Below are 24,069 nucleotides of genomic sequence, written 5' to 3'. Positions count from 1 at the left end.
GGAGGCCTGGCGTGCTGCAATTCATGGGGTTGCAAAGAGTCGGACACGACTGAGTGACTGAACTGAACTGAACTGAACTGTAAGGATGAAATGTAAATGGCCAATACGTTTATGAAAATATGCTCTACCTCACAGGGAAGTAGCAGGGAAAGAATATTCCTCTTTCACCCCTCAGATTAGCAGAAATTGAAAATAATGATTATATTAGGGAAGGTTACCTCTGGGAAACAGCACATGCATATTCTTCTATAGACCAGAGGATGGCAGGAAAGGGGTTGATTTCTTTTTCACTACATAATGCTGAGTATTTTCCACTCACTCCACTCAACATGACCATCATCTTTACTGATGAACCTTTCAAGACCAATTCACATGCCACCTTCTCTAGAAGTGCCTGCTCCCTCTCCTCCACAGAGCGTCATGCCTCTATCAGGGCACCTGATAATATGCAGCAACTCCTCTCCTGTATCACCTTTTTAATGATTAAGTCTGATTAAAGACTAAAGGCTCTTAAAAGTCATTAATCTTTTCCTTCTCTGCATCCTTGGTACCTCGCACAGTCCCTTGCGTGTTGTTGAAGTTTTTAAAGCATTCACTCACTAACTCGCCACGATATTGGGGATTGCCAGGATTAAAGGGCAAAGTCCTTATCCTTGAGATACTCATAGGCAAGTAAGGGAGATAAACCTACAAATGGACAATCACAACGCAAAGATCTGACCAAGAGAAAAGACTGGCATGAGAGACAGGACGTGCAGCATACTAAGTGAACATCAGGGGAAGAGAGAATGAGTCATCCCGCAGGGCTCTCTGTGAGGTTTACACAAATGCTGCCTCCTGGCCATGCTCCACATCCACCCCACCCCCTCCCTCCCATGCCATGTCCCATGGCTTTGCTTGCACTGTCTTCACTTGCTTGGGTTGTGCTTGGCCCTTCATTTGGCTGATCTGGCTCAAATATCATTTCCACTAAGAACTCTCCCCTACCCACGTTCCTTCTCTCCCAGTTTCAGGATAAGCACCCCCTCAATACATCTACTGAACTGCCTATTGCTTCATTGTAGGACTTACCATTTCAGATCAAATTATCTGTGTTATGTGTCTCTCCAACAAGTCTATAAACTTTTGGAGGACAAGAACCATGTCATACTTATTTTTAACCACCTTCCCTCCCCTTATCACAGAATCTGGTACATCATAGCTGCTTGATGTGAAAGGGAAAGTCGTTCAGTCATGTCCGACTCTTTGTGACCCCATGGACTATACAGTCCTTGGAATTCTCCAGGCCAGAATACTGGAATGGACATCTGTTCCCTTCTCCAGGGGATCTTCCCAACCCAGGAATCAAACTGGGGTCTCCTGCGTTGCAGGTGGATTCTTTACCAGCTGAGCTACCAGGGAAGCCCTAGCTGCTTGACAGGCCTTCCCATGTGGCTCAGTGGTAGAGAATCCACCTGCCAATGCAGGAGACACGGGTTCAATCATTGGGTAGAGAAGATCCCCTAGGGAAGGAAATGGCAAACTACGCCAGTATTCTTGCCTGGAAAAATCCCATGAACACAGCTGTTCGATAATGTTTGTTGAAAACCAAACAGAAAGAAAGCAAGATAGCATGATCTACTAAAGGAATGGCAAGTAGCTCTACTAATATTTTTCAGTCTATTACTTTTGTCCTACTCATTAATTCAACAAATTTGTTACTTCCTCCCACGTGCCAGATACCGCTAGGAGCTGGGGAGAGCGGGAGCAAGAAAGACACCAGGCCTGTCCTCATGGAGTCTACTGTTTGGCTTCACATGGCTGGCATGTAGAGTGTCAGTGAGGGGTAATGGGGGAAATATCTGGATAGTTGTTTGGGGCTAGGTCCTAAAGGGCCTTGGGTGCCAGGCTAAGAAACCAGACTGCACCAGGACTGGGAGATGAGCAGAAAGGCTTCCAGGGCAGAAAAGTCAGCGAGAGGTCAGTGTGCTGAGTGCTCTGTTCTTCTAACGATTTTTCCCCAAACTCTGGGCAGGGTTTCTCTTTTCTCCCCAGGGATTTGGGGCCACACTCACCCATGGGCACGATGATCCCAATGACAGCAGCTGTGACTGTGGAGCCCATCTTTCCACCTTCATTCCCATCTGCAAAACATAGACATTTGCAGGATGATGCTCTATCATTGTGAGCCCAAGTCTTTCCTTGCTGGCCCCATGCAGTAAAAACTATCCAACTGCTTCCTGTCCCTGTTCCAAAATGATGGTCCTGCTCAATGCTTAATAATTTAGTCTTTCCAGATCTAATCAGGACAGAGGTCATCTCCATTTCACAGATGAGGAAACTGAGTCTTATTGGAGTTTGGGGGACTCTCAAAGTGGCAAAGCTGGGGCTCAAAGCCGGGACTTGTGACCTGAATCCCTTACCCCTTTCCACAGTGTTTGGATGGCAGGAAGCTTGGGGCTGAACCCTTAGGTCTTTATGTTGCTGGTGCTTGGGGCAACTGCCTCTTTCAGCCAATATCTGTTGCTTTATCTCTCCTTATTTCCACCCAAAATAAGTTTGCATTATCAGTTTACTTTCAAAAAGTAGTTAAAATGAGACACAATATAGCTTAGTGGAATCCAGAGTACAGGCTTCTCGGTCAGACTTCTAGGGTTCAAATCCTGGCTCTATTCACTCCTTCTGTGACCTTGGGCAAGTTGTTGTATGTCATAAATATCATATTTCTTTACCTTTAAAAGGAGGATAATTATATACCTACTTCCTAGAGATATTGTGAAGATTCAATAAGATAATTCATGTAAAATGCTTACTTAGCACAGTGCCTGACACAGCCTTACCAAGTTCAAAGAGGCTAGAGAGTGGGGTAGGAGTTCTTATGAGGCCTAAATAGGGCAGATAAAAGCAGATACTAAACTGAAAAGTGCTTGGAAATGGTACTATGTAGTTTTAAAAATAAATTGTGCCATCTTTTCCATCTTACACTCATCTTCATTATAATATCTGTATAGAACTTTTTAGCTTAAAAAGCAGTTTTCCCTTGGATGCTCGTGATAGCCCTCTGAGGTGTGAGACGAGCCATCACCTCCATTTACTCCTAGACAGGAGACGACTGTCCCCTGGCAATGGCCAGATGCCATCCTCTCAGCATGTCTACTTCTCCAAGTTACTCTAAGGGAACCTAATTATTAAGGGGAGAAAGAGCTGCACTGTTTACAAAGTTTGCGGAAATGCCGTTCTCTTCTCCCCCTGGGTCAAGAGAAAACACAGAACAGTGATATTAAAGCCTAGAGTGTCATGAAGCCAGTGGGGAGACCCCTTGGTCAGACCTCTGCCCAGATAAGAGGAACTGGACTTTACACAGCTTCCATCTGCCTCTCTGAACTCCAGGGTAAGCAAGCGCTCAACTCTGAAAATCCCACTCTGGACCAAGATGGGCCCGATTAGAAAGGTGCTGCCAAGCTGCGTAGTTTCTGGGCCACGGACATGTGGGAAAAAATTTAAAAGACAGTTTATCCTCTTAAATGAACTTCCCCTAGCAGGTAACTCAATTTAAAAGGTATTCACTGGTTAATGAGACAGAACATTTCTAGCAGTGACAATTACGGCTCCTAACGATTTAATACATGGTGAACTTATCCCAGGGTTTGCAGAGAGGCATGAGCAGACCATAGTTATGGATATGAGTACCTGGGGAACCTACCTACCTGGGGAACCTTTGAGAACCTCAGTTCTCAAAGAACTGAGACCAGGGCTTTTGAAGTTTAAGTTTCTGAATCTGAGGGTCGCGCCCTCATACTCGTCAGTAGCGTGTGATGTAGACACACCACCGGAGTCAGCAGAGGCTGTGTGCACAAGCACTTCTGCTCACATGGCCTCCTCTGTCTCTCATCGTAACCTTGCAAAGCAGGTAGGGAAGGGTTATTATTATCCCAGTTTGTAGGTGACAAAACAGGCTCAGAGATAAGAAGTAGCTTCCCTCAAGACCCTCTGTGAGGCAGGAGCACCTGTGACTCCAAATTGCAGGCTGGTGCTCTACGTCCCCCTGCTTCCTCCCTGCTGATAACCCAACACTAAAGTCTGGTATGATCTCTTCTTCCCACAGATCCTCCCACCCTGGCTTCCCTAGGACCGCCCCGCCCCGCCCCCGCCCCCGCCCCATGTCATGCAAGAAGACAGAACTCATTTCCTTACAGTGTTGGGAGTGGTTGCTGGTTGCAGGGCTTGGGGTAGACGGGCTGATGCTGGGAGCCCTGGGGACACTAACTGAGCTTGGGACCGTGGTGGCCAGGCTCGGTGTCTCTGTGCTGTGGTTCTGGTAGGCGGGGCTGTGGATGGTGGTCCCAGGGGCTCTGGTGGTGTCGGCCAGTGTCCTCGCTGTGGTAGAGGCTAATGTCATAGTTGAGGTAGACTGAGGTGCTGAAGGGGAAATACCATGAAGATCACTTGGACAGAGCACTTTGCTGTTTTAGCGCCTAAATTATTGCTCTATAAGGATACTCAGTGAAGTATAAACTCATCCTCATGGCTCAACTCAAATGCCCTCTCTGAATGGGCTAGTCCTTCTGAATGGGCTACGATCTTTTCTTTAGCTGAATGACAAGCATCTTATCTGTTTATACTGCACCTTGATTTTACAAAGACGAGTTATTAAAACAGTGCTGTCAGATTAGGTATGGGAAAGATCGCTATAAAAGAATGGGAGGAGTGGAAACCATGTACATCAAGAGGGATTTCTTTTTTAATACATGTATACTGTTATATTACTAGGTTCAAATTCTCACTCTACTATAAACAGTTGAACCTGGAAATCATAAATGATAGAGCAGACCTATGCTCAAACAAAAGGCCGTGTATCTTCATTGAGACTGGGGAATGAATATGAGTTACATGGTTGAAGTATTCACGGTTAGTCCACTCATATCAGAAAAGGACTTTTGGTAGTGTGTGAAGTTCTGGGTGAGAAACAGGCAGGATTGTAGTCACCTGCATATAAATAGTAACTGAAGCCATGGGGATAAAGCCTTCTTAATTTGAGGTCTTCAAGGGGCTCTGGATCCCCCTGAAGCTGAATTTAAAATGCTGTGTGTATATGTGCATCTTTCTTGGAAGTGAGAAGAGACAGCCTTGGAGGGACCCTAGGGACACCGGCATTCAGTGTAGGTAAAGAAGAGCCTACAAAGGCAGAAAGCAGCCCGAGAAGATGGAGGCATCCAGGAACACAGTTTCCCAGAAATCAAGGCAGATTTCAGCAGATGGGTCTGACATTCCCAGGGACCAGCCCTCCCGGTAGCTCTGCTCACCTCGGTAGCACCTCCTCATGTCAGGGCCCAGCCACATTGTGTCAGGACAGGCACACGTGTACTTGGGGGAGTGGCTGGAGATCTGAGGAGCAGGAAGGCACAGGTACTCGCAGCCCCCATTGGGCTGGGCACTCAGCTCACAGGCATCTGCAGCTATGGGCACAGAGAGAGATGGCAAGAGAGCGCGTCAGGAAACAGACAGGAAATGCCAGGTTCTCCCTCCTCCCAGGGACGAGGCCCTGCCCACTCAGCTCAATCAAAACACTTTCGCTGCGACTTCGATCGAGCACCTTCCGCCACTGCACTTGCTGTTTTATCCCCACATTTGTTTAATGCTGACAACAACTCTGAGGGCTGGGTGTTATGCCCAGACTGACCAAAAAAAAAAAAAAAAGACTGCTTAAAGGGAACAAACTTGTCAAAGCTATACCTCTTGTAAGTTTGGAGACAATTTAAACTCAGGTCTGTTGGACTCCAGAGACCATGTTTTTTTCTCCCTATGCCACATCTCTTTCTTCTTTAAATTTCTAGATCTAGAATCAGGCACCAACCTTATTTCCTTACCCCCCTGTCTCCACCTTCACCCTTTCTGTTGCAGTTAGACTGAGGATACCCTAGTGACAGAGGCGGGAACAACCTAATGATTCCTGGCTTTTGTTCCCAACCAGCCAGCTGACTTACTGATGGCCCTAGGGTACATTAGTTTACACCACTGCCAAGTATGAACAAATGACAAATGAGAAGCAATAGGCTCCTTCACGGCCAAAGCTGCTCTGGAATCAGACAGATCTAAGTTTAGGCGTTAGCTCTACGATCTGCTGACATTATTTCACCTCTCCACTACAGTTTCTTCAGCTGTTAAATGAGAACAGTAATTGCCATACTTTGTAAGACTGACAAAAATGGGACATTTGTATGTTCATTTATTTATACCCAGCCTTAGTTCACCAAGAGTTTGAGGCAAATGAAATAAAATATGTGGCAGCTAAGCAGTTCACCAACGAGAGGGATTGTCACCGCCGCCTCTGGGGCTGCTGAGAGGTGACATGAATGTGAACGCAGCCCGCCTATTGGTTGGAGAGGATGTGGGCAGGGGACCTAGGACTAGGGAAGGCTCACCTCTTGGCTGCTTCAGCTCATGGAAGATGACGATATCATGTGGGTTGTTGAGGTTCTCAGCTAGGATTGAGATTTCCAGGCCATTGAGCCGATTTGCACTGAAAATGGCCTCATTCTCCAGGTCTGTCCAGAACACCTTGTCCTGTGGGGTACAGATACAGAGAATGGCCTAGAGCCTAAACCCATGACCTCTGTCTGAGGGCTCAGGCTCAAACCACAAGCACAAGAACTTCTCTGGCATTTCCCCTGAGCTCTCCTGTCCACGGATTCACGGTGGGACTCTCAGCTCTAACCTGTGGCATACGCTGTGGTTTCCTTCTGTCTCAGAGGGTTACTCAGTGATTCTGCGCTTTGGCCTAAAGGCTGCTCATTTAACGCTGAGCTAGGCCTGCTTCTTGGAGTTCAGCAGAACCAGGGTTGGGTTGGGTCTCTTTAGCTATTACCATCGCTAGGGCCCAGGACCAAGGTTGGAGAGGATGTGTGGTTTAGTGAGTATTATCCCTACAGGGCCTCCTCCTGCAGCCTCTGGGTGTGCACGCGTGTGGAATGGTTAGTCCACACAAGCCTAGACGTGCATATGTAGGCAAATTCACATTTACAGGTACAGTCGTGCACCCTGTGCAGACCTAGACGCAAACCCACATGCTCATCTCCATGCCCAAAGGCACACTTGCACCTAAGTGAGCACTTGTCTAAATACTGGCATGCACGCTTACATTCACAAGCACCAGCACGTACAGGGATGCACATATCTTAGCAGATGCATTTACGTGTCCACATGCACAGACACATACGTGCCACATATATGCACAAGTACAAACACACGTGTCTGGACACACCTGTCTTTTGAAGCAGAGGCTGGACGTGGGAGGTGGAGCTTTGCCCACAGTTTCAGAGCTGTGCTGGGTGATGTTGCTCCGAGCAAACACTGCCCACACCCACCACGGGCCAATGTTCCCTTGCTTCCCCTCCCCCTGATGGCAGAGCGAGTTATGGGGAAGAGGTATGTGTGTACAAGAACCTGATTGGTTCTGGCTTCCTTATTCCCCAAGGAGGAAGGTCGTCAGGGTCGGAACACAGGAAGGTCTTGGCTCTTCACTCTTCCGTGAGCTTCTTTTTTGTTGCTGTGGGTTTTTGTTTTTTTTTTTTGGCAGGGGGCGGGGGTCGGGGTCTTTTTTTCTTGAGGGTTAGGATGATGCCTGGTTCACCTCTATGACCCCAGGATCCAGCAAAAGTGAGTGAGAGTGTGTTGAATTGAATAGCATCTATCAGGCCATTTCCAACAGTAAATGATACTAAGGAAATGTACATTCCTTCTCCTCCCTTTATTGGGCACCTTCTGTATATGTGGGTACAGTGCTGGGTGCTGAGGATACAAGGTCTAGCAACTTACCTATGCGAAGTGCTCAGGGGGAGGGGCCTTGGGGAGGAAGCACAGGAAAGGCTGCCAGGTGGACAACGGACTGCAAAGCCTCTGTTTGCAGGCAGCTCACATATTGTGTACAAACGAGCCAATTGGCTTCCCTGTCCCTTTGTTTCCACCTGGACGAGTCTCAGGGAGTCGTCCTGTGCGAACAGCCTTTCCTAGGCTCCAGCTTCCTGAAGGAGCCTTGCCTCCCCTCTTGGGGCTCACCTCAAACACAGCTATCCCAAAAGGGTGGCTCAAGAAGTCAGGGGAGGAAATCAGCATCTTCCTGTTGCCTCCACTGGAGTCAATGCTGGACAGCTGGTGCAGCTTGGAGTCCACCCAGTACAAGCGCTGGCTCAGCAAATCTTGGGGAGGAAAAGGACAAGGGGATTAGTTGCTGAGCCTGCAACTGCAGCCTGGATCTCGGCTCCTTTGTGCCCCTTCCCTGCCCACATCTCCAGGCCAGGCCTCCGGAAGAGGCCAGCCCAGGGAAACCATCAGGAAGCATAGGCACTGGCTCTAAGAGGGGACGTGGAGACAAGACCCGTGTAGCTCCAGGCAGTGGTCAGCACCAGGTGCTAGAACAGCCCACTCCCCCACCCCCATCCAGGAAGGCAGGGCTCACCCAGGGTGATTCCGTTGGGCCACTCAATACCATCCGACACCAGTGTCTGCCGGCCCACGCCGTTGAGCCCGGACTTCTCGATCTTGGCCTGGAACCCCCAGTCAGACCAATACATGAACCTAGAGGAGAGAACACCCAACTGAGCTTCTTGACAGGGAATATGACTGGGGCGGTCTGGCTCACAAGGACTCAATGGCCCTCTGGATCATGCTTAGTGGGGACTGGAAGTTGACTTCTGAAGTTCAGAGGAACATCAGATCTTGGAATTGACAGGTGAGCTAGTTTCAGGTGTATAAAACAATGATTCAGTATGTGTATATATTGCAAAATGATTGCCATAATAGGCCAGTTAACATCCTGTACCACACATAGCTACAGTTGTTTTTCTTGTGATGAGGACTTTTAAGATCTACCACTCTCCAGTTTTGAAACTTTATCATGGCTTCTCCTATTGACCTTAAAATCAGATCCCACATCCTTACCACAGCTGACAAGGCTCTGCGTGACCAGGGCCCTGCCTACCTCTCTGGCTATTTCTCCCAGCACCATCGCCCACCTCCCTTACAAACCTCACAGCTGCCCCACAGGGCTTCTCTTAGGTCCTTCAGGGCGCCAAGGCCTTCACGGAGCCTTTGCTCCCACTCTTTCGCCATTTACAATGTCTTTTCAGTAGAGAATCTTCCTCTGTTAGGAAGTAGGTTCTTCCTTCCCCTCAATGTAAGTAGGTTCTCCCTGTTACCTTCTCTTAAAGCACCCCGTTCTTCCCTTCTGTAGCGCTCACACCATTGTTGATTTATGTATGCTTTCGGGTGTGTGGTGTATTTGTTTACTGTCTGTTTTCCCCACTAGTCTACAAGCTCCACTAAGGGAAGGTTCCTCATCTTCGTTATTCCTCATTTTATGCCTGGCAGGTGGTTTGTGTGTGATATAGGTCTTCATTTACTATTTGTTGAACAAACTAGTGTTTTCATTCTAGTCTCACAATTACCCCCAAAGGGTGTCATTACTAGTCCCATTTACAGATGAATAAACTGTGGCTCAGAGGGGCTGACTTTCCTAATATCACGATGTGAACAAGCAGAGAAACCAGGCTTCAAATTTAAGTTGAAATTCAAGCCTGCATGCTTAACCCTCCCCATAATGCCTCTGTTGAAGCCTGGTGTCCAGCCAAGCTGGCTCCAGGCTAAGGGGCCGAGTGATTGTTCTGGATCCTTTCCATTTGCTGTCTGAATCCCATCATCATTCTGCTCTGTACAGCAAAAGGCTGGTGCACGTGGGAACCACATCAATGGGCTTGACTCCCTAGCAATCTGGCTTCCAGTTGGATTCAGCAAAATATTGGAGTGGGAAGAGGACAGACTGAGGTCAGGATGTCTATTCCCCTGACTCTCCCACACAAAGCTGACTCCAGCTGGCTCATGCTCTAAAGGTTTAACTGGCCTCAAATCATCTTCATCTGAGTGTGCAGTGGGTTTCCTGCTGGGACCCTGACAGATCCACAACGGACCAGGGATGGGCTGGGTGTAACCACACGGTTTGCGGGATGTGGCAGGTACAGCCCCAGGTCTGTATGACAGCAGACAGGGAACGGGGTTGAGGTGGGGGTTCAATGAGATGACTCAGTGTCTGCAGAATGCCTGGGACTGTGCTGTGTGCCACTGTGTGTGCCGAGTAAACGGCAGCTGTCAGTCACTTCCCAGGGCCACACACACCCTCTCATTTTAGGGCCAGCCCCAACCCCAGCTGCCCAACTGGAAGAAGAGGGTTCTCTTATCGCTGCTTAACAATTAAGGAAACAGCAGAAGGAGGAAGCTGGTGATTCTGGTAAGCAATATGATGCAGCTGCTTAAAAACCATGCCATCTTAGGACATCACTACTGAGAAAGGGAGGGAGTCCTGCTCTGTTCAGAATCCCTACCCCCAGTACAGAGGCACGGCCAGAGCAGGTCAGCCTGGGTGATGAGGGGCCCGCAGACTGTGGGCAACATGGGTGCGGATGGAGGCAGACAGCCTGGAGCAGAGTAGACCCTGTAATTTTGTTCCTCGAATCTCTCTGGCTGTCTGGAAGGGCAGGGAGGAGACATGCCAGAGGTAACTCCAGAGGACAATCAGAGAGACTGGGAATGTGAGAAACAAAGATCACTTCCCAATGATCAGAGCTGCCCGCAGCTGAAACAGGCCATGTGGGATGTAACGGGCTCCTGTCTCTGGGAGTGTGAGCACCTACCAGATGCCAACCCGCAGCGCATGGTAACCTGAGGGAAGACGTCCCGCCCCAGGAATATCTACAATCCCCAGCGCCCTGAGACGCTCAGTTCTGTGATATGATGAGTGAGTATCCCAGTCCTGGGAGTGCCCTGGCAGCCAGTGCACAAGGACCCCTGGTCAGGCGTTCATAGGCTGAGGGGCCCGCAGGGACTTTCTCCCCCATTGCCTATGTCTGGGTGGCCAAGGGCCTTCTGGAGCCCTCGAGATAGCTCTGGTGACAGACACGTGCAGACTGAGTGCCCAGCACAGTCTGGGGGTGGGAACACTCACCCGCGCAGGGGGTCGACGGCAATGGCCCGGGGTTCACTGAGGTTACGGCTGAAGAGAGTACATCGGCGTTTGCCGTCGACTGTGGCCACGGAGATGGTCTTGTTGCCAGAGTCGGTCCAGTAGATGTGCTTGTGGACCCAGTCCACCGCCAGGCCCTCGGGAGAGTGTAGCTGCTCGTCAATGAGGACATCCTGCTCCACGGGGTTGCTGGCTTTGTCCATGTAAGCACTAGGAGCAACCAGGGCTGGCGTGGGCAGGCATGCCACCCCCGGGGCCCGTCTGCAGCTGCCCTTGCCCTCTCTTCCCTTTGGGCCATGGCTGTGCACCAGAGAGGAGCCTGGCTCATTTCCATTCAATGTGTTCCCTGGGCCACCAGGGTAAGTACACAAGCTCGAGTCAGCCAGTCTCTGGCCTGAAGAAGCTCAGTTTAGAAGGGACAGAAATTTATAGCCCGATAATTATACCAATACTCTGTGATTACGGAAAGTATCAGAGGCTGTACCAGCAGAGAAGTGGAAACTGCATCATCCTGGGGGGCTGGAGGAGACCTTGTGGTTGAGCCCTGAAGGACCAATTCACCAGGAACACAAAGAACAGACAGGTCGGGTTAGAGTCAGCATGTGCAGATGCCAAAGCACGTGTTCTGAAACACTGAGCGAGCCAGCAGGCGGGGGTGGAGGGGGTCGGTGAGGGTGTGAGACGGAGTAGGTAGGAGGGGCCACCTCCCGATGGCCCTCGCATATGCGCTAAGGGTAAAATTGAACAGGTCAGAGGACATGGCTAGACAGGAGTTAGATCACTGTGGCACCTGCAGAATACGCAAGGGTTTGGAGGGGGAGGGGATGAAGGCAGTGAGACCAATTAGGAAGCTGTCCAAGTGAGAGACGAAGAGGGTCTGCAGAAGGGCTGAGGCAGCGAGAATAGAGAGAAGAGGCCAAAATACAGCAGACACTCAGGCGGAAACACTAGCAGGGCTTTATGTCTCCCAAATGCTGTTTTCCCCAAGGCTTTCTTCTCCCAGACCCTCTCTTTGCTCTATTAGTTCCACAGTGCCCATGGCCATCATGACTCAAATTCTCTGATCTTGACAACTGTCTAAGTCTCAGACTATAAGGCCAACTGGCCCCCTTTGAATGTCTCATGGACGCCTTGAACGCAACACATCCCAAACTATTCACCCCATTCCCCTCTTCTCAGCCACACTCAGCCTGCCTACCCCGCCACCATCTCTCCCCTCCCGGTCCCATCTCAGAGAAAGGTACAGAGAACGGTACCGAGAACGGTACCGTTCTCTGTACCCAAGTGCCAAGCAAGAAACCAAAACTCTCAAAAATGAACTCTCAAAACGAAAGTGGGAATTCATTTCAACTGTTTCTCCTACAGCCCCATACCCAGTCTGTCATCAAATCCTGCCTCTTTCAGTCACAACTGTTGGACACACACTGCTTCAGCTGGTTCTGGGTGTGTGAGTGTGAGTGTGTCTATGTGCGCTTGGGTGTGATAGGCACTGGGTTGTCAGTGAGTAGCCACTGGCGTTGCTTCCATCCATCCATCCCACCATCTGTTCTACAGTCCACCCAGGGCCTGGGCATCGGCAGTCCTGAGTCCAGGTGGACCTCAGGACAAAGAAAGGACATGACTACCAAAGGGGACTTGGGCACGCAGAAGCTCCCAGGAGAGAACTTCCTTGTGTGTGTGAGGAGCCTTCCTGGGAGCCAGAGCCAAGAGACTATGATGTGAAAGGCTGGTCTGGGCATAGTGCAGCCCCCAGACGGGGTCGGAGGTGTCCTCTATACTTTCCTTCATGATAATTACAAGGGGTATCACCGTGTTCTGAGCGGGATGCTCCAGGCAGGACCAGGTCTGGGTCATCTTTGAGTCCTGAGCATCCAACACACATGTATGTGAGCGGCTCTGAAAGTCCCCGCCAAAGCCAGAGGCACCTTCCTGTGCCTTGCACTGCCCGACTAGGCCGCCAGAGGTCAGTCAAAGCCCCCATGTGTGGGCTCTCCCAACAAAGCCCTCGGACTCCGCTAGCCATCAGGTGGGGAAGTCCCGGCAGTTCCATGCGCTCTGTGCTCCTGCATCCCCTCCTAAGCCCCAACTCTGTCCTGAGGGAACCTAGGGGCAGAGAGGGTGCAGAGGCCACCCGTCCTCTCCTCCTTTGTCACTCCCTCTCCACGCCTTGGCTGCAGGAGCCAGGCCTCTGCTCACCTGTAGATCTTGCGGTAGGAGAGGTCGCACCAGTAGATGCGATTGGTGGCAACTTCAACGTCCAGCGCCACGACATTCTTGAGCATGGGGATGAGCCGTGAGTAGTCCCGCTTTACCAGGTCTATCCTCCGCACTTCGTGCCGGTTGGTGAAGATCAGGGATGGGCTTCTGCCAGCTGCCATGCAGGGGGGGTTGAGAGGGCAAGGGTCAGCGCAACAGGTGGGGGGGTCTAGAGACCAAGGCTCTGCCACCGGTTTGCTGCGGGACACCTCATTTCTTGTAAAAAGTGGTGGCAACTCCTACCTCACAAGTTAGAGAAGTGAGATAATGGGTACAAAAAGCATAAGATGCAAGGCACCACACATAAGAAGAGGGATTTTTTTATTAGACACAAACTCCCCCAAATCTGAGATGACTCCATTTCCTCTGGCCTGTATGGGAAGCTTTCTGCAGTGACTCCAGCTCCCTGTCCAGCCTCATCACTCACCCCCCTAACACCTTGGTCCCAGCCACTAGGCTATCTGTCATCATCTCCCCACGGCAGAGCTTTGCTGCCTCAGGGCCTTTGCTCAAGCTGTCCTTCTACCTACAATGCATTTCTGCCCAACAGCTGCCTCTTCCTCTGCTTGGGCTCCACTGCAACATTCAAGAAGGGGCAACAGGAATGTTACATGATTTACAAAGATGACTGAGGCTGCAGGACGGAGCACAGACCTCAGGGCTGGTGGTGAGGCTCAATGGAAGAGATTCAAGGAGGTCACTGTGAGTCTTCAATTTACACAGTGTGTTTGGGGACACGGCAAGAGATGAATCTGCAGATGCCGGCAGGGACCCAATCACAAAGGATCCTGTGACCTGGATGTGTACTTTATTCTGAGCCAGTAGCTGGGGCAGGAGGTGTATAATATGATACAGATTATTCACATGCAAAGGGACAACACACAACTGGTGTATATACAAACTCATTTTCAGACTTAGGATTAGATTTTAGGAAGAACATCAAAGGTTTAACACTCCTGGCTACTCCATGAGGAAGGTCACTGTCCCCCAGGCCTAGAAGGGTCTAGAACTTGGCACAGGCTGCCGCTCCTCCAGCCTGTTTTCAGATGTAACAGGCCACTGACAGGTATATGCACTGTCTGAGCGGCAACACCTATCTCTGGCCTTCTCCCAGTCTTGTTTTCCAGCTGACACTTCTGCAGGGCCCCTGGTCCCTGTCACTGCACATCTCTGCCAGGGTAATGTGCTCCTTGGGGGTTGGGAGGGACCAGCACAGAGCCATGTGGGGTGGGGCTGAGGGTGTGACCTGTGTGTAGTGATAGAGATCATTTCAGAGCAGGGTCGAGGTAACAGGGAGGGTATGGGACAGAGAACATGGAAAAATACAGCTCCATGTGCAAGGAGAAAGGCTGGGTTCAAGGCCAACCCTGCCATTGACAATCTGTGATTTTCCTGGCCTGGAAAGTGAAAGTCGCTCAGTCGTGTCCGACTCTTTGCGACCCCATGAACTATACGACCCATTGAATTCTCCAGGCCAGAATACTGGAGTGGGTAGCCTTTCCCTTCTCCAGGGGGATCTTCCCAACCCAGGAATCGAACCCAGGTCTCCCACATTGCAGGCGGATTCTTTACCAGCTGAGCCACAGGGGATTTCCTGGCCTGGAAATGAGAGCAAAGACACCTTCCCGAGGGCAGGAGCTGGGTTAAAGGGTATCTTGAACTGATTTTTACCAAGTGTTGTGACTGTGACAGGTGCCCTGTGTGTTTACGACTGGAGTTTTTGTGGAACTGCACTTCAGATATTGATATGTGGGGGTTGTATATACGTGGGCCATTGTGTGTTGTCTCCACTACAAGCATATAGTCTCTGTTAGACGTCACACCTGTCCTAGGTGGGGGAAGGAACTGGTTGCAAGCTCCATGTGATGTGCTAGTGTATGTGCTGTGCATTGTACAGTCTGGGTGCGATGTGTCTCAAGTTGGCTGGCTATACGTCAATTATTGTAGCTGCTGTATTGTTACAGCCTACAGAGTGGGTATTTGTGCATCTGAATTCCAGGTTCATATATCCAACAGCCTACACAATACTTCCACTGAGATGTCTAAACAGTTTTGTTAGATTTAACATGTCCAAATTAATCCAATATTCTCCCAAACCCGCTTTTACCATCTTTCCCAATGCCTTAAACAGCAATCCCATTTTTTCATTTGGTTAAAAACCTCATGGTCATCTTTGACTCCTTTTTTCAGTTTCACATCCTACATTCAATTCATAAGAAAATCCTGTTGCTTCAAAATAAATCCTGACCTTGAAAATATATTCACATTGTCTACTTTCCATTATCTCCACGCAACACCCTGGTTTAATCCACCATCCTCTCTCTCCGGGCTGACGGCAAAGACCTCTGCAGCAGTTACCCAGCTTCCTTCCCTGCCCCTGACAGTCTGTTCTCCACACAGCCGCTAGAGGGAGCTGGTTAAAATGGAAGGCGCCCTGTCCCTTTACTCTGAACCCACCAAAGCTTCCTTCCCTCTGACTGACGGTGAGAGTCAGCCCTTTATAATAGTCAGGAAGGCCTTTACGATCGCCCCAAGTCACCTCGTGGGCTTCATCTCCTCCTACTCTGCTCCAGCTGCACTGGCTTCCTCTTCGTTATCTCAGCACAGCAGGCATGCTGCTATCTTTGGTTCTTGCAGGTCACGCATGGCTCACCCCTTCTCCTCCTTCAGGTCTTTATGCAAATGTCACCTTCTCAGTAAGGGCTTTCTTGACCACTCTATTTAAAACCGTAAGCCACTGCTCCCTTGGACCGCTCTACTTTATATTTCTTCTGAACTAATCACTGTCTGCCACGCACTGAATTTTATTTCATTTTTTGATTTCCTGTCTCACCCACTAGAGTGTAAATCCTCTAAGGACAGAGATTTGAATCTGTTTTGCTTACTGTTGAGTCTCTAGTGCCTACAACAATGTTAGGTGTTCAGTGCAAACAAATGAATAAAACAAGTGAGTTCCATCGGCTGACCTGAAGATCCACGTCAGGTCTGCACACAGCTCTTTGTGTGGGTTGCCTATGCCGTGTGTGGCCAGCATGGTCCGGCTTATACCTGCCATGCGAGTGCAGTCTCTGGGTGGCTCTGTGCAGGGTGAGTGTTGTGTGCACGGTTGCACTGTGTGTGTGCTATATACTGCAACTTCCTATCTGAGTGTGTGAGAGGGTGTGTGTGCACACCCACTCCTTGCATGTGAAGCACGCTGCTTCCTGGACTCCCTCAGAGCTGCTCCCCTGCCCCCCACCTTGTAGTGTCCATACTGACCAACGGCCTTGCAGTTCTTGGTCAGGGTGTCCATCTCGTAGCCAGGGTGGCACTCGCATTTAAAGTAGCCCTTGTAATTGACACAGATCTGGCTGCAGGCATCTGGGTCCTCGCACTCATCGATGTCTGTGGGGAGGAGCAGAGGTCAGAACCAGCAGGAGGAGCTGCCTCTGCTTGAGGGGCTGGGGTGGGGGTGCTCACCGCCACAGGTCTTCTGGTCCAGGAGCTGGTAGCCTGCAGGACACGTGCACTCAAAGCCAATCTTAAGGTCGGTGCAGATGTGGGAACAGCCGCCATTGTTGTGCAGACACTCGTTCAGGCCTGGGGAGGGACATGGGCTCCTGAGGGTCCAGGAATTGAGACTGGGGTTGGGGAGGGACACGGATGGGCCTGGAGCTGAAGCAGAGACTCAGGGCAGCCTCAGCCGCCCTCAGAGCCTCATCGAGCCTCAGCCTCATTGGCCAGGTGACTGGGCAAGAGGAGGCTCACAGAGGGTCCTTGCTTAAGGCCAGACACACAGACAGGACAGGGTGGAACCAGAACTCGGGTCCTTTGCCTCCCAGGCCAGGACTCTGTCCATCACCAGCCCGGAAGCAGCCAGGCTGCCTAAGGTCTTTCCTTTCACAAACACATTTCTTAACGTCTCCTTCCTCATGACCTCAGTAAGCATGTGCCATGTCCAACCCTCAAGTACCTTAAGGATCCCCCGTGAAATGCCCTTGCTTAACCACCTCCAGTCTCGGGAAGCCCACTTCCCCCCGAGGCAGCTGGTGCCATGCAGGGTTGGCCAGAGTCCAATGGCTCCCTCAGAATTTCCTTAAAGCACTGATTCCTGGTCCCCTGCCTTTCACGTGTCTTTCTCTGGATGCATTCTATCTGTCCGTGTCCCTCTCTGGACGGGGCCCAGAGCTAGTCTGCCACCCAGAGGGGTCTGAACTAAACAAGGGCTGCCTTCTACTGAGCTTGGGGTTATTTAAGACTGCCAGGCCTCTATCTCCATGGCACTGTTGCTAAGTCAGTTCTCTCCCACTGTGAACTATGGTGGACTTTTTCCCCCTCCTCTCCTCTCAGCACCTGTCCCTATTCCTACACTTGGTCACAAGTCTGGTCCCAAGATTACCGACTGCTGCAAGGGATGAAGGGATCTGGTTCCCCCATCCTCCACTCCCTCACCACGTCTGGCAGGGTCCTAGTGGAGGTCAGAGAGGCCAGGACCAAGGCTCACCAAGTTCTCACAGCATCTTCTGGGCTTTAGAATCACAGAAGGTTAACTCTTCAAGCCAGGGGAAGGTGCCGTGCCACCCTCTGCCCATTAGACCCCTGCCCCGCCACTCCAGCCAAGCCAAGCAGAGCTGTGCCGAGCCAGCCAGGGCCATGCACACAGCCGGTCTGAGATTCCCACCCCAGGCCATGCATAGCTGTGGGTGCTCCCCCACTCCAGCCTGAGCCATGCTGGGGGAATGTTCCCCGTTACCCCTGGGCCGCCTCCTGTTTCTCTGGGATGTTGGCAGAACTGAAAGAACAAGACCACAGCAACCCCATGACTGGCGGGCTGGGGGCGACTTGGCCAGGCCCAACACTGGGAAGCCCCAGCCCCTTGGGGTGGGCTGGTTTCTGGAGGGCACCACCTCCAGGAAACTTCCCATCACTCCCAGCCCTCCCTGACCTCTCCCATAGCACACCGCATACTACTCCCTCAGTGCCACCCATTCACTTGTTCACCTGCTCACTCATGGCCTCAGTCACCATCACTCACTTCCTCCCTCTCCTTCTGCAGGAGCGGCAGTTCAACAACTGTGTTTACTGAGCACTGGGTGGAGCGGGAGGTGCCAGATGGCTCTGATGGGGAAGGGGAGAGTGCCACGTGACTTAGGCTTCCACAAAAGACGAAGGCGTAGAGGCCTCCAGGGTTGAGGTGGGTCAGGGTCAGAGAACGGGTAGAGGGTCCCTCAGCCCTGGAGAGCCAGCACGGAGGCAGAAGAGGGGAGTCTCTGGGCCTTCCCAGTTTGGTCTACTCTGGAGGTGAGTCTGCTGGGGGCCTGCAGCGGGGGGAGGGAGGGACAGTGGTCCAGAGAGGCCCGAGGGGCATTTGGGGTCCCCACGGAAGGAAGGGGCGGCGCCCCAGCACCAGTGCACACCCGCATGCACACACGCCAGCTCACATGCACAGGCACATTCACACAGACACGGCAGCCACACGGAGACACATGGCGCAACTCCCTTGCCTTCCTCCGAGAAGGAGTCATGGATACAGACTCTGGTCTCTCACCAGCACAGAGACACAAACACATGCGTGCATACGTCTCTTTGGAGTGTCATGCAAAAGACAAGAGAGAAGAGAGTTCAGCAGGTTAGTAGTCTCCGGTAGGGCGCCTAGGCTCAGATGTTCCTGCCGCCCTATCCTCTTTTCCATGACTTCCTTCTTCTGGGACTTTTCAGGGCAGAGCCTGGGGGTAGTCTGTCACCTGCAAGCTCAGATGAAGGCCGAGTGACCTTCTCCCAGCTTCTCCTCCTTCCCAAAATCAATTTCTCAATTTTCAACAGGGGCAAAAGTGTGCTGTTTCAGGAAACTCAAGGGTATGATCTGCTCTGAAGGCCCAGGAGGGAGGGTGCTGGGTGGAAACGGGCCTGCCAGGAAGGCAGGGGAGGGAGGGTCTGACCTAGGCTCTGTCCACTCAGGCGTTCTCTGTCCAAGCCGCTGACCTCAGAAATGAACCTTCCTAGAGCCCACCCTGAGTTTCCCACGAGCTCTTGGTGATGTCCGCCCACCTGCAGTCCAGACTCTCCCGCTCCTTTTAGCTGGGAACCCGGCCTGACAGCTCTGGCCGTCAGGGCAGCCGCCTCCTTGCATTCCTTGCTTGTGTCCAGCCTGTGAGTCTGGTCTCCCAGAAAGTTCCTCAGGGCACAGGACGGTGCCACCCTCTGCTGCTGGGTCTGCCCTACCCTTACCCAGGCCTGGCCTGAGCCCAGCAACCTTCATCTGTGCCTCGTCTGGCCACCCGCTGGCTGTTCCCCACCTCTCCACTGCAGGGTCCACTGCTGGGGGGCTGAAAGGCCTCAGAGGCCAGGGCCCTGGCTAGGACAGCAGGGCAGAAACAATGAGAAAGAGAGAAAGATCCCAAGTGAGCACACACTCAGAGGTCTGAATCTGAAACAACTGAAGAGAGGCTGTGTTTACGAGAGGAAGCACAATTTTGAGCATTCGGAAAGGAAAGGCCCTTAGATTTGCAGAAACACAGAACAAGAGGCCCCAAAGGCAAAGAGCCCCTTCTGAGACCACGGGACGGCACATGGGTCCAGAGAGAGGGTCAGAACAGCACATGTGCAGAGGGGCAGGTGAGGGCTGTGGCCTGAGGGCCGGGAGGGGGTGTCACGGGGAGTTGGGCCAGCAGCCGGACGGAGACAGGTACTGTACCACACTCTTTCAGAGGCTCATCCGACCAGTCCCGGCAGTCCCTCTGAGCATCACACACTTTCCTGCCGTCCACGCACTCGCCACTCTTACACTGAAATCTGCGGGGACCCTCACATGTTGACTCTGTCGGGCCGGACAAGAGAGTGGACAGCACCTGTGAGACCTTAGGCAGGGAGGGTTGGATGGGCTGGGCCCGTGGGAGGTGAGGAGAGCTCTAGACTCAGCCCCCACCGGCCTCCAGACGGTGGCCCAAGATTGACAGCTGAATACAGGGCTGGTGGGAGCTCTGTTCACAGAAGGCCAGGACCTCAGGGATAACCAGGGTCATGGAGGTGGGCAGGGTGTGGGGGTCTACATCTGAACTACCAGCATTAGGGACCTTGGAGGGAAATGCAGCCCCTATACAGACACCCTGGGGGCTGCAGGGACCATCTCCCGAGGGGCCTATGCTCCAGGGGTCCTAGACTGGGGAGGCGACCTCACCGCCCAATCCTTGATCCATTTCTCCAGATGACCAGGGGTTCAGGGTCCCTACTCCTGCAGGGTGATGACAGAGAGCCACCTGAGAATTAAGGGGGCTCCCTGGGGAGCAGGATCCTGCCTCTGCCCGGTCCGGGAACCAGTTAGTGACGCTGCTTGTAGGTGCACATGTAGACAAAGGGTGGGGGCTGGATCTCTGCAGTGCCTTCACACCCCTCCCCCCAGGCCTCTTTCAGCTTCTGCAAAGTCCTTAAGGTTCCAGTTCTAGTGCCATGTGGACCCGCAGGGAGGGGGTCTGGGTGGTTTAGGCGTGTGTAATACTCTGGGGGAAGAGGCATCATAAGGGCCAAGGGGCGGTGTCTCCCAACTCTGCTCTCTCCAGGGAGCCAGGGGAGAGCTCAGGGGGTGCTGTCCCCTTGCTGCTGACCACACTCACCCTGCAGGCAGCCAGTTTCGTCACTCCCATCTGGACAGTCCTGCTCCTGGTTGCAGCGCTTGATGGCAGGCACACAAGTCCCATCCCCACACTGGAACTCATCTCCACGGCAGGTGCCCAGGGCTGCCAGGGGAGGGTGAGCGGAGAGGGTCAGCACCCTCAGGTGCTGGGAAAGCTCTGCTCCCCCACCTCCAGCCCCACCTCCACTCCACATCCACCCCCGGCAAGAACAGAACCAGTCGCTGAGCTTGGGAGTCTTCGGAGGACACCTGGCCAAGGCACAAGTTGGGGAGACTGAAGCTCAGAGAGGGGGAAGGCCTCACCCAGGGTCACACAGCACTCTGGCAGGCAAAGCCAGCACTAAAACTCAGGTCTCCTGTTTCCCTCTCTACCGGCTCTCCCCAGGGCCACCCTCTGGAACAGACACGTAAACTTCTTTAGAATTTCAGTGCTCATTACTTAATGACCTCACCCTTTCAGCAAACCCTTCCTCAGTGCCCAGGGTATAGGGGTGGGGGACACATTACTAAGAGCCTCCCATTCCTCTAAGACCTCAAGGGTGCAGAGCAGGGCTGAGGGGCAAAGGAGATCATTGTGTGGATGTGTTGTAAGATAAGGTGGCCAGGAACCTGCAGGAGCTCAGGGGAACCCAGCTGAGCAGGGCCCATCAGAGGAATCTGGGAGAAGCCTTGAAGGATGAGGAGGCCCAGGAGGTAGGGAAGGGTGGGGCTGGGGGCTCTTCTTTAGTGTACCAAGGTGTCTGGCATTGGAACCAGTGGGTGACTCCTTGGGCCAGGGAAGGCAGGGGTGGGAGGTATGACAGGGGCAGGGGCGCATCCCGGAGGGTACCTGTGAAGACCCTGAGCTCCGCAGTTTAGCAGCCATGTGACCACACACACTTCACGTTTCCCCAGTTCTGTCGCCCCCGTTAAACTAGGGTCAGAGTAGGGCGAGAAGAGGCGGCCCCTCCGCGGACCGTGGCGCACCTGCGGCCCTGGGCGATATGGGGGCGGGCGGGGGCTTACGGCAGTCGGCCTCGTCCGACTTGTCCTTGCAGTCGCGGTCACCGTCGCAGCGCCAGCCCAGGTGCACGCACTCGCCGCTGCGGCAGGCGAACTGGGTGGCAGCGGCGCAGGTGGCCGGCGCGGGCGTGGCCCGGGCCCCCGCACGGCCGCACAGCTCGGGCGCCTCGTCCGAGCGGTCCTCGCAGTCGAACTGGCGGTCGCAGACCCAGCGCTCGGGGATGCAGGCGCCGCTGTCGCCGCTGCAGCGGAACTCGCGGGGCCCGCAGGCCGGGTCGGCACAGCCGCGCTCGTCGCTGCCGTCGCCACAGTCGTCGTCGCCGTCGCACACGAACACGGCGGCCAGGCACGAGCGGTTGTTGCACTGGAACTCGTGCGGGGCGCACACTGCGCAGGACAGAGAGCCAGTCGGCCCGCCAGACCCTATCCCCGGCGCCCCGGGCCCGCCGGTCCCGCTCCAGGGGCCCTGATCCTCACCCACCAGCCTGAATGAGCCCTGCTGGGGGCCCCAAATGTGGACGGCAAAGGGGGCCTCCAATCGGGGTCCAACTAGGGTCATGCTGAACAACCCGGGTCAGCAGGCTCGCCCCCTTAGCCTCACTGGAAGCGGGAATTCCTGTCCTGCTGCCTACAGGATGGTGGGACTAAGAGTCTCTAAAGCCGCAGAGTGTAACCTGTCTTGAAGGCCTCTCCCAATGTTCCCAGGAAATGATATGTAGCATGACACCAACCCTTCCAGGAATAAGGCCCTCGACCTACTTCCGCGGCTCAGGCCCCTCCCTGCTCCCTGGTTTGCTTGCATATCCCCTCTAAGTCCCTTGGCCTGGCATCCAAGGCCACTGGCATGGAGCTACTGCTGTAGCTCCATCACCTCACTCCACTCACACCCTGCTTCACATCACACACTAGACCGTTTGTACCCTTTCCCACTTCCCAGCCTTTGCACAGGCAGTTTCAGCTGCTGGGCGCCCATCTCTTGCCTGCCGCTGTCTCTCTTTATCACAGTGATGAGTTCAAATCCTTCAAGGGTCCAAACTCTACCTCTTTCCTAACACACTCCGTGTTCCCTGCTTGGGAAGTTCCCACACACCTCCAATCTCCTTTCAGGGGCCTTCACGGCCTGCTCAGGGGTCTGGGTCTCGTGTCCTTCTCTGTCTGCCCCATGACCACAAACTGCATAGGGGTGGGCTCTGAGATTGACCCCGTTTTTCCTGAAGGTCCAGCACAGAGCTCCCTGCAGTGAATGCGTGTGGTGGAGATGGAGGCTGGACCAGCCCAGGTGTGAGGAATAATTTAGGGATTCACAATCATTATGGGCACAGGTCATTGGCCCTGCCTAGGGCCCTGGGCTTCCCCTCCCTGGTGGGCTGCTCTGAGCTCAGAGTAAGAGTCCCAAACCTGAGTTCTGGACCCCTCGTCACCGAGGGGACTGTGCGACCCTTGGCATGTTTCTCCTCTCCCTGGGCCTCAGTTTCCCCATCTGTAAACTGGTAGTGGGGCTACTCTTACTTCCTACTCTGACTCCTCTGGGCTTTCCAGTTTTATTCCCACCCTGGAGTTCAGGCTGTTTCTAGAGTAGCCACCTGGCTTCCTCCCTCCTTCATTCCTTATACAGAGGCCAAGAAGAGGCCTGGAGCCCCAGGCCAGGCATGGATACAGAGGCTGCGTGTACATGCATGCTAAGTCACTTCAGTCGTGTTCGACTCTTTGTGACCCAATAGCCTGTAGCCCACCAGGCTCCTGTGTCCATGGGATTCTCCAGGCAAGAATACTGGAGTGGATTGCCATGCCCTCCTTCTGGGGATCTTCCCCATTCAGGGATCAAACGCTCATCTTTCATGTCTTTGCATTGGCAGAAGCACCACCACTAGCGCCAGCTGGGAAGCCCGGTAACTTGGTGGTGGCAGCACCCCATCTTTCCACGTGGGGGCGCCAAGAGTCTGTGTTTTTACTTTCTGTTAGAAAACTGTCCTTTTTCATTGTTACTGAACATAAAATAGAAGGATGCCTTCAGTTTCACAATGTAGGCAGCTCATGTCATGTGTTGCTGATGGCTCTATCAAGTTTCTGACAGATGAATTTTTTCCCCTTCTGGGCTTTTGGGATGTTGGGGCCTTGGTAGGAAAAATCACCCTACTCTGTGATGTCTGCCCTTCAAGATTAAGCTGATGCCTAGATTAGCCCTCCTCCTCCCTGTCCTCACTATGATCAG

At 52.8% G+C, this 24,069-nt stretch overlaps 1 protein-coding gene across 8 annotated transcripts in view; it reads right to left on the bottom strand.

Annotated features, from left to right (window-relative positions):
• LRP8 (LDL receptor related protein 8) overlaps positions 1-24,069 on the bottom strand; it is an 81,247-nt gene that overhangs the window by 10,574 nt on the left and 46,604 nt on the right. For 2 of the 8 annotated variants that reach the window (XM_040231108.1, XM_040231110.1), the window contains exons 5-17: positions 21,861-22,244; positions 20,836-20,958; positions 19,920-20,042; positions 16,706-16,825; positions 16,505-16,630; positions 13,187-13,361; positions 10,973-11,200; positions 8,435-8,553; positions 8,035-8,174; positions 6,402-6,543; positions 5,283-5,435; positions 4,174-4,398; positions 2,055-2,123 (exon numbers count right to left, since the gene is read on the bottom strand). In XM_040231108.1, coding sequence (XP_040087042.1) covers positions 2,055-2,123; positions 4,174-4,398; positions 5,283-5,435; positions 6,402-6,543; positions 8,035-8,174; positions 8,435-8,553; positions 10,973-11,200; positions 13,187-13,361; positions 16,505-16,630; positions 16,706-16,825; positions 19,920-20,042; positions 20,836-20,958; positions 21,861-22,244 — 2,127 coding nt within the window. Of the gene's footprint in view, positions 1-2,054; positions 2,124-4,173; positions 4,399-5,282; positions 5,436-6,401; positions 6,544-8,034; positions 8,175-8,434; positions 8,554-10,972; positions 11,201-13,186; positions 13,362-16,504; positions 16,631-16,705; positions 16,826-17,978; positions 18,018-19,919; positions 20,043-20,835; positions 20,959-21,860; positions 22,245-24,069 lie in introns of all 8 variants that reach the window. The other 6 variants (XM_040231109.1, XM_040231111.1, XM_040231115.1 and 3 more) reach the window with 4 other exon arrangements.

This window comes from Oryx dammah, unplaced genomic scaffold (genome assembly GCF_014754425.2).
Source record: "Oryx dammah isolate SB20612 unplaced genomic scaffold, SCBI_Odam_1.1 HiC_scaffold_28, whole genome shotgun sequence".
NCBI lineage: Eukaryota > Metazoa > Chordata > Mammalia > Artiodactyla > Bovidae > Oryx > Oryx dammah.
The sequence above is the reverse complement of the archived record's forward strand: the minus strand, read 5'-3'. Positions and strand labels throughout refer to the sequence as shown.